The sequence below is a fragment of the Leiobunum rupestre genome, chromosome 1 (assembly GCF_980474605.1).
Source record: "Leiobunum rupestre chromosome 1, qqLeiRupe1.1.hap1, whole genome shotgun sequence".
Taxonomy (NCBI): domain Eukaryota; kingdom Metazoa; phylum Arthropoda; class Arachnida; order Opiliones; family Sclerosomatidae; genus Leiobunum; species Leiobunum rupestre.
The window spans coordinates 69272246-69282552 of NC_143384.1; the positions used below are offsets into that span (position 1 = coordinate 69272246).

General features: G+C 37.3%; 1 protein-coding gene across 1 annotated transcript; it reads left to right on the plus strand.

Annotated features, from left to right (window-relative positions):
- The first annotated feature begins 3033 nt into the window (after nucleotides 1-3033).
- LOC149966208 (kelch-like protein 40) lies at nucleotides 3034-3741 on the plus strand. Its single transcript, XM_090167495.1, has one exon. It carries the CDS (start codon nucleotides 3034-3036, stop codon nucleotides 3739-3741), a length of 708 nt encoding a protein of 235 aa, XP_090023621.1.
- The last annotated feature ends 6566 nt before the right edge of the window (nucleotides 3742-10307 follow it).

Consider the following 10307-nt stretch of genomic DNA (forward strand, 5'->3'; position numbering starts at 1 on the left):
TTTGATTGGTCCCTTTTTCCTGCCGACGAACCTCAACGGCCAAAGGTATTTACATTTTCTACAGAACGAAATGAGTGACGCAATCGACGACCTTCCATTGGCTGAAAGACGTCAGTTGTGGTTTCAGCAAGATGGCGCCCCTCCGCATTTTTCCCGCAAGTAACTGAGCACCTCAACAACGAGTTTCCTGAAAGGTGGATAGGGAGAAATGGTCCAGTGCATTGGCCAGCAAGGTCACCTGACCTAACACCGCTGGATTATTTTCTCTGGGGATTCGTTAAAGCAAAGGTATACGCCACGCCCATTGAAACTAGGGAGGAACTCATTAGACGAATAATCAGTGCTTGCCGAGACGTCACACCAGAAATGGTAGAGAAAGCGTTTGAGAACTTAATTGTCCGCGCACAAACCTGTGTTGCAGCCAATGGTGATATTATTGAAAATGTTTTGTAAAAATTTATGTGAATAAAATATCTGCATTTAAAAACCAAACGTGTACATTTTTTCAAGTGTGAAAACTCTACTACGTTTGTATTAGACTTGTTCCCTTTTCAATTATCGTTTCAAACAATCGTAATTTGGCTTCACCAACTTGTAAATTTTTCAAGCTCGAATTTTCACTGATAAATAAGTTGTTTTTCGTCGAGTGAACAATTTTTAAGGGTTTTCGATGACGGTCTACAACTTTATAATAGAAATTTTTTATCTCGCACCTAGTGGTCGAAAAATAATTTTTCAAAATTGGTGAAAAACATTACCGAAAACGCTCAAATTTCTCAAACTGATGTCCCCCGGTATAGAGAATTGGCCTTCCAAATTTGAAATCGGTACTATAAATAGTTTTTGAAAAAAAAAACACTTTTCCGAGCAAAAAAAAAGACCCTGTATATTTAACATGCAATTAAGTGTTAAATCTAATTGTAGAAGGCGATACATGTGAGCCCTAACTCTAGATGGCGATAATCGCGACTCGGGCTTAATGATTATAAGGGACCCCAAAAACAGTTCCGCGGGAGGACCCCGAACCCATAGCTACGTCACTGAGAAAGCTACTATTATTAAATAATAATTTATCAAAAACAAATTTTATATTCTAAATAAATAAATGTGGTGGGTTGTATTTCTCTTTAACTTCATTTGAATTGCTTGTGTATTTAACTTTAACTAATACTAAACGCACTCTAACCGTATAGGAACCGTTTTGGAACCGGAACCGATCGGTTCTAAATTTTGAGAACCGGAACCGTAACCGGAACCGATAAAGCAAAAATTGAGGAACCGGAACCGGATCCAGAACCGTGGTAGTCCAAAAAAGTGGAACCGTTGCATCCCTACTTATTTTACACTCTTTTATCCATTTTACTTCATAAACAGTAAGAAGTTAATCCTTTTTAACTTTATTTTCAGTCCGTTATAGGCCCTTATTTAATACTTTTTTTATTATTATTCAATACGACTCAATAGATTAACCATTAACATGGCCAGATTAAGCTGGTTTTCGCTAGGGGGAAATAGTCGTTGAACGTAAAGTATCATTTAATACTTTCAGTTTTTGATATACACGTAGCAAGAATTCTGTGGTGCCAATATTTGGGTTATAATACTTAATCAATATCCCCTATATTTTAATCTGTTATCAAATTTTTAAAGAGTTAACCTTAGTTAAATATTCCTGGTGATTGGAATTTCCTTGCATTATGTTATTTTAAAGAAAATATTAAAAAAGAAATAACGTAGTATTCAAATACTAGTCTCGAAATTGGTCCGTATCATTTTTTTCTTCGTTTAAGGGAATTAAATGGGTATTCTAAAGGACTAAATGTTAGAACATAAAATTTATATACCTTTACCACCAGGACTGGAGATGGTTTATTCTTAGGGCTCGTTCCCTTTCAATACCCCAAAAGGTATGGTATTGTATTAAACATGAAAGACTAAAATGGGTCTAAAGTAATTGATTAGACCGTTTTCAGTAGACAAATGGTTTGAAATAAATTAAAAGTCCAATTTTGGTCGTTTTATAAACCTTTATTTTTAACAGTGCACGTAAAGAAAAATACATTATGTCGCGCCCTTGTGGAGAGCAAACATTAGACCTTGGTGGTAAGCAAAACGCAACGCGATAAACTTGTAATTTTATTAACAGCTGACGGAGGAGAAAAGTGACTTCATTCAAACGCGTAATTGTGTCGCGCATGAGCAGAACCGATAAACTATCCTCCGCCCTCAGCTCGGAAGGCCCACGGTAGAGAGAAATCGTCCCAGGGTAACGACCTCTCCAGATTATATCTTTGATAGTTTGCTACATGCATTACCTATAACTCGAGCTTTCGAATACCAGCATTTCTCTTTAGTTTTGGTTTTGACGTCATCCACTATTTCATCAACTAAGTTTTACTTTTGGTTTTGAAGACCGATTTTGAAGAGGCGACTCTGTTTTATGTTCTCACATCTCAAAGCGATAGTGCGATAGGACCTGACTTTAAATTGAGATAGTTTATTTGCCATCGGAGTAATAGCAAATTAATGAATTAAAGAACGTATAATTAAATAGAATTTAGATAATATCATTTTACAACTATCGGGATACGTTGGGACTGCTACTTTCCCGTAATTTATTTGTGGTGTAAGTGCGGTATATGTTATTATAGGAACTTTGAATAAATTTTAAACGACTGCGGCTAAAAGGTACAGTTTCTATAACTTGCGCAAATTTCTTTGATCTGTCCATTTGAACTTAAGCGCTATGAGTTCCGACACCACGATTGTTTATCGCATGATCCGAAGATCAGTTAACCTTGCTTGCCGGTTAATTCTTGCGAATTGATTGTAGTGGATGTTCCTGTTACTTGCAATGATAGCAATGAAACTCACTCGTGGGGTTTCGATTTTAACTCGTCCCGTGTAGAGTGGAACCATGATAAATATGAGTTCTGTTATACTTATAACATATCTCTGTCCGGGAAGCAATCGAATAGTTTCAAATACGACAGAAGTTTTTATGAAATTGTTATTAAGGGTAAATCTAACGGTATGTTGGGGGATGTAGTGCTAACAAAGGAAAAGAATGATTTGATTGGTCCACACTACAACCAGTTTAACTTTGCGAAAGAGATTGCCTTTTCGCCATATCAACTAACGAATATAATGGTGGAAGTCACTTTGAAATCCTGTCTTGTTGAGAAACCGCAGCTACCCTCCTTCAAAAGGATGCTGGATTCGGGTACTCTGACCGACGTCGTCATTAAGACAAAAGGCAAAGACTTTCCCTGTCATAAGTTTTTACTGGCATCCGTGTCGGAATATTTTGAGAAAATGTTCCAAGTTAACATGCGGGAGAAGAAGGAGAGTGTCGTCAACTGGGTCGATGTCTTCGAGGCTGACGTGGTTCAAGATCTATTGCATTACTTGTACACTGGTCAGATGCCTCCCAACTTCACAAATACTTGTTTGATCTTGCTGGATTTGGCTCACATGTGCCTTATCGATGGTTTAAAGACGTTGTGCGCCGATCAACTGAAGACCACGATGAACTTGGAGAATATGGGAGATATCTTGAGAGTGGCTTCGAAGAACGAGTGCAAAGATTTGCAAAAAAATGCAGTCAACTTTATCGTACAGAATTACGACTTGAATAAATTAGATTCACCCTCTCCCTGGGATCAAATAGAACCCGAATTTTTTAAGAGTCTGGCAATAACGATCATGAAAGGTATGATCACCAAAAAGATGTTACTTTGAGCTTCGTTTACGGTTGAAGTTAAAGAAATGATAATGCCATGTTTTAGGTATTTAAAATCACGTTATTTCTGGAAATTGGTCTTAGGGCCTTTATTTTTAAATTTCTATAATTTACCTATTCGTTTTGAAGTTTCGAAATTTCAAAATAAGACTTTGTTTTCTATCCTTTCACTTCTATAATGTTTTTCAAGATCTCTGCAATGGTTTAAATGTAAATGTTTTAGGTCATAATTTGTGTAGTTCGGGAAAATTCTTTAGTAAGTTAACAGTTATTTAAAAAAAAACATTCAAATCCGATTTTTATTTATTAAAAATTTACTTAAATAAAACATTTTATGATTTTTTTCTAGAAAAATACATTGTTAGTTTTGGGGGCAGTGGTAATGTAAACCTTAATTTAAATTAATCTTAATTAAATGTAATTACTACTTGTTTGCTCGTAATTGGAATTGACCAAGAACCTTCTTTTGTATCTCTAGGTTTTGTTTAGTTAATATATAAGATGATTGGAAATTTGTTCAAATTTAAATTTTATATTTAAAATATAGTTAATACATCGGGGGTATTGTATGTACTTAAATGTCCGTGATATTTTGTGTTTTATATTGTAATGAAATAATTAATTTAGATAGTTAAATGTTCATTTTTGTAAGAGTAGTATTTACTTTTATTAGTGTGGTCTGCTTTATTTTAAGCGGCTTAGGATGTTTTCTTTGAGTTTTTGTGTAAAATTGGTTTAATCAATTAATTTTAAGCGTAATATTTAGTCTAATTAATATAAGATGCAGAATGGTGGTATATTTCTTCTATTTTTAATAATTGATTGTTTAGTTTATTTGCTTTTCTTGTCGTAAAATAAGCACTTAAATTAATTATGTATTATTGCCATTGGGAGTGCTTCTTTTTTTGGGTAAAAAAATCAGACTTCTGTTCTCCATTGGAAGGCTTGCTAGCTCCTTCTCAGGTGATGGAGTGACATTTTCTGAGCCCTCCGATTACCAATAGATGACGAACTGCGAGCAGACATTACATTGCTCTGTAAACATTTCCTATTTCATTAAGAGCGATTTTATTGAGTAGACACAGCATTCGTTGTCTGATATTCAGGACTGCGTTAGTTATATTAATACATTTTTGGTAGCCTACGCAATCCTTTCATAATGGTCTAGGAATATTATGAGCTTTGGTTTGGGTTCGTAAAAAACTGTTATTTGTAGTTTTTCTTCCAATTAACCGCACGTGGCCTCGCACTCCCAAGAGGCTTCATGCTTCCGCTAGACAAAGACTGAATTTATTGGCTTTTTTTACTACAAAATATCCACTCAATTTATACCTCACATATTGACTTAAGGCATTGCGAAGCAACATGCCTAAGTTGTTACTGCAACAAAAAAATTAAAATGAATTTTAAAATCATTTTCAAGCCTTGAACTATTTTGTAATTAACAAATGTTAATCATCAGTACCTATTCATAATTGCTCTCCCATACCCATTGATTAAGGAATTTTTGACATCCGAACTACATGGAGGGGAAGAAACTAAACAAGCCTGTTCATCTGTATTTTCTTTGGTACATTTCAAGCAAGGATCTCATTATAAAATATACACTGAGTATCAGCAAAAGTAAATAGGGGGAGAAAGTCTGGCACTTGGGTCCAACCGCACGACGTCTTATTTGAGGGGTAAAATTTTTGGGCTTCGGAAATGACTTCCCCCTCGCCTCTTTACAGGGACAGAAAGGTATAGGTTGTACTCCGCCACGATGAAAAATAGTTCTCTATAAAATACGTTAATATTAAACTTTTGCTTTCGATAATTTGGTCAATTTAGTTCCTAAATAAAGTAGATATATGATAGAAACTAAAATGTGAACACGACTTTTGAAAAGAAATAAACCGTAACTAGAAAAACGCTCACTTAAATCGTGGAGAGCGTGGCGCCATCTAAGAGCCGAGATTGGGACTAATTGGTATATCTACGATTTTAAGGCCTAACAATTTGTTTAACTGAAATAATAGATATAGCTACGAGCATTTTTTGTTTATTTTACAATTGATATAGTATTTATTAATTAAAATCAACCGTTATTGAAGGAAATAATGGTCAGCATGACAGAGAGACTATTTGATATCGCGAGGCGGTGACATGGTTGCCAGGGAATAAAATTCAACATTTTCATCTTGAGCGCGGACCGGAATACCACAAATGCACTGCTTCGCGCGTAATATGCTATCCTTATTGGTTAGAAATATCACGTGATCACTAGCTCTTTAAAAAGGGTGTCAAGCATGGTGGAAGGTAAAATCTGAAGGCAGTGATAAACCTTCTCCCCCTATTTACTTTTGGTATCAGTATTAGTAAATTTCTACCTTTTTCAAACCATTTCAAAATGTGTTATAAACTACATTCAAATTTCACTAGGTATGATTTTACTAGTTACGATTATCGATAGCCTGACGTTGTTATTCTCGTAAGGCCTATTTTGTAGTTATATTTTTTAATTTTAACTGTTAATGATCAACATTTCTAACAAAAATATTATAAATATTTTAAAACATTTATCAACCCAATGTAATATGTTCCAAAACGCCCAAAAAACCGCATAAATTCCCCATCGAATATTTCAAAAATATGTTTGCATATTATCAGAAATACATGAACCGAAATTATCTAACGTTAGACCCAAATTCTCCGTTTTCCCCTTCTTAACCGCGGTATGTCATCCCACCCTCCTCAAAAAAACGAGAAGCTAATTCTCCGGGGTGAGCGTTTGAAAACGCCACCTGGTGTTGCCTAGGTAAAGTTTTGTGTTAACACAAACTAAAAAGGTGCTTCATTTTTAGTCTGCGTAAAAAATTAAAACGACGAGAATTTTCCTTTAATAGTTAAAATGTAATACGAAAACCTTCAAAATGTCGAGTATAGATGCTCTTACACAGTGCATTTATTTCTACAAAACAAGCCGAAGTTAAAGATAAATCGGTACTTTGCAATATAATTAAACGACTAGAAATATCATGTATTTCTGGAAATATCAACGGCATTGAGTATACTTCAGAAGCTTTAACGGATATTTACATACATTTTCAGACATTAATAATACTAAAAACAACTCTTCTTTCCAAAATAAACAGACTCGTAAGGTTTCCCATATAACGAATTAATTTCTGTACGTTTTCCAATATTATTAACTAACGGACGTTTAGCTTACATACACTAAGCCTCGGTTGACAGACGACGTTTCGCGTAGTTTGTTTTAAGATAAACGACACATATTACCTCACTAGATGGCGAACTAGTTACCCGTGGTGCACTCGGATATTTTCACTGCGGTCGGGCGGGATGAAATAAACGAAGGTAAATTTTCTACCCTCCCCCTGGCGTACAAAGAAAACGTATCCCCCGAAAAAAGCGCTCGCTGATAATTTCGGTTCATGTATTTCTGATATTATGAATCAGTGTAAAATCAGATTGCACCCACATAAAATTTGATTCTCAGCGACCCCTAGCGGGGAAACTAGCCCCCCTGGCGGAATATCGCAACAACACTAATCGCAATCTGTAGTTTTCTATCGGGCTAATCAATTTAAAAAAATTCAGAATTTTCCCACTGCTCATTTGGTTTCCGCCACCGAAAGAAAAGTGAAAAATCCCATTTTCCTCCATGTTGGCAGAGGTTTTTCTCAAAAAGCCGCAGGTACCAATTCCAACTTTTAACGACAGCTACTAGTACGAAACCCCAAATTATCTTCTAATTACTTTCACGCATTGATGAAAAATTAGTTTTAAATTTAAAAATAATTTTCCTAAAATAGCTCCAACGCCACTACCAGCGATAAGCGGAATTAGAAGGTAACTAGAACGATTTTTCCGTTGGCGAAATGTCCGCCGATTAGCGCAGTAGCTTTGGCTTTACTGAACTTGTCCGAATCTGCCAGTGGCGGCCTCTCCCTCTAGTTTTGTAACCAATAAATCTACCTTCGTTATGAAGAAAGGATATTGTTAAAAGACGGCGCCAGTTTGAAATCGGCGCGTGGTATACCATTGCAGAAATCGTTATAGATACTTTCTGATTTCTATACCTGCGGCTTGATGGTATTTTGTCGCGGACCATTTAGTTGTATGGAGACTATATGATGGCTAAAGTATTTTCACTAATAATATTCAGTATTTAGTTCAAAATACCAGAAAAAATGTATTTAAAATAAAATACTAAATACATTTCTTTAAAAGTATTTGAAGTAAAATACAAAATACTAAAACAGTATTTAAAATACAAGAATTTAAAATACTACCCAACACTGAATACAAGATACACTAACGTCGAAAGTTCCGTAAAACGATTAGACGAAAGCCTAATTTGAAAAACTAAGCGAAAAAGAGAGCGTTGTAGATAAAAGACAAAAAAATGTGTTGAATTGTATTGTTTAAGTTAGAAGCGTTTTTTTTTTTTCAAATTACTCGATCTCCTCTACACTGAAAACTTAAGAAGAGCGGCACGATATATAACAAACACACCGATGGACTGATATTTGATGAAAAACACGATAAATTGTAATAAAGTCTAAACGGGGGATAAATAAAGCTAACCCCTAAACTCAGTCGGGAGTTTTTTGCGTTGTTTTTAATGATTCCAAATTTTAGACTTTTCTACAATTTATCGTGTTTTTAGTTCCACATCGAGATATATATATCGAAGTGGGACTATTGCTATGGACGGATTGTCGTTAAGTGTTGTTGTTTGTGTGTTTGTGTGTTAGTGTGTTAGTGTGTTTGTGTGTTTGTGTGTTTGTGTGTTTGTGTGTTTGTTGTGGAAAAGCGACGACACGGTAGGTGGAGCTGCGAAAAATAATTTAATAATACATTTTATAATGCTGGCCTGGCCGGGGCTCGAACACAGGCAGCCGCTCGCCGCGTAATCTCTAATCAACTCCACGGCCTACCAACCTAGTCACGCCGTCTTCAATATACATTCGCTTGAAATTTTACCCTTGAACAGTTTTTTTCTTCCATTGGGGGCGGGACGAAATTTTGCGTTTACTCAAAAGCGGGACAAGTAGATTGTTAACTAGTAGTGCCCGTAAAGGCAGGAGAGCGCTGACGGTGCAGTCTGCGGATCGGACTGAAGATTTGCGGACAGTCATATTCCGTTCTCTTTTCGAATCACATAGGCTTTTTCGCCCGTCAATTTTCTCCCTCGCCCCTGAATCGCGAAGCCCCGCTGACGGTGCGGTTTGCGGGTCGGACTGGGGATTTGCGGAAAACCATATTCCGTTCTCTTTTCGTATCACATAGGCTTTTTCGCCCGTCAATTTTCTCCCTCGCCCCTGAATCGCGAGGCCCCGCTGACGGTGCGGTCTGCGGGTCGGACTGGGGATTTGCGGACAACCATATTTCGTTCTCTTTTCGTATCACATAGGCTTTTTCGCCCGTCAATTTTCTCCCTCGCCCCAGAATCGCGAGGCCCCGCTGACGGTGCGGTCTGCGGGTCGGGCTGGGGATTTGCGGACAACCATATTCCGTTCTCTTTTCGTATCACATAGGCTTTTTCGCCCGTCAATTTTCTCCCTCGCCCCTAAATCGCGAGGCCCCGCTGACGGTGCGGTCTGCGGGTCGGACTGGGGATAATAAGTGTGGCAATTTCTTATCGAAACCGTGTTTGGTCAAAAGTAAGAAGTGTGGCACTTTCTTATCGAAACCGTGTATGGTCAGAAGTAATAAATAAGTGTGGCACTTTCTTATGGAAACCGTGTATGGTCAGAAGTAATAAATAAGTGTGGCACTTTCTTATCGAAACCGTGGCACTTTCTTATCGAAACCGTGTATGGTCAGAAGTAATAAATAAGTGTGGCACTTTCTTATTAAAGGGAGAGTGACCGAAAAAAAAACAGTTGGTCTCATTCGATAGAACTCTTTAACGCGCACGCAGTGCCGTTAATTTCCGCCCCCTCCGACCAACCCCCTTAAAGGAGAGTTACCGGGAAAAAAAGTTGATTTCATGAGGGTGGGCGGTGGCCACTCTTTAACATAGGATGGTGAATTTTATTTCAAACAATAGGAAATCACATGGGCCCAACAGATTTTTTATTAGTTTGCCCACCCGGGTCAGCTGATGGTGGGCGGCATCCACTCTTTAACTTAGGGTGGCAATTTATTTATAAAAAGATAATAAATCACGTAGCCTCATTAGCTTTTGTATTAGTTTGCCTACCTGTGTCTACTAAGGGTGAATATGTTTGTCCACTCTAATACACTGATGTGGAACTAATATTACGGCCTGGGCCGACTTGTTTACATATTCTTAAGCCCGTCGCACACTGGACGGTTGCTCGTCCTAGCAACCGTTGCTGGCACCGCCAACGTTGCTCCTATCGGCGACAATATATCGCACATTACATTAGCCTAAGCTCACACTGACGCTGGCGACCTGCTGTTCGGACGAACGTACGTTTCATACCGGCTTCAACTTGCCTGAACATTTTGACGCTCCTCTCAGCTTCGGTCTCTGACGTCACTACATTCCTACTATTTTTATCCATTATGCATACGGGGAAAGGGGTACACT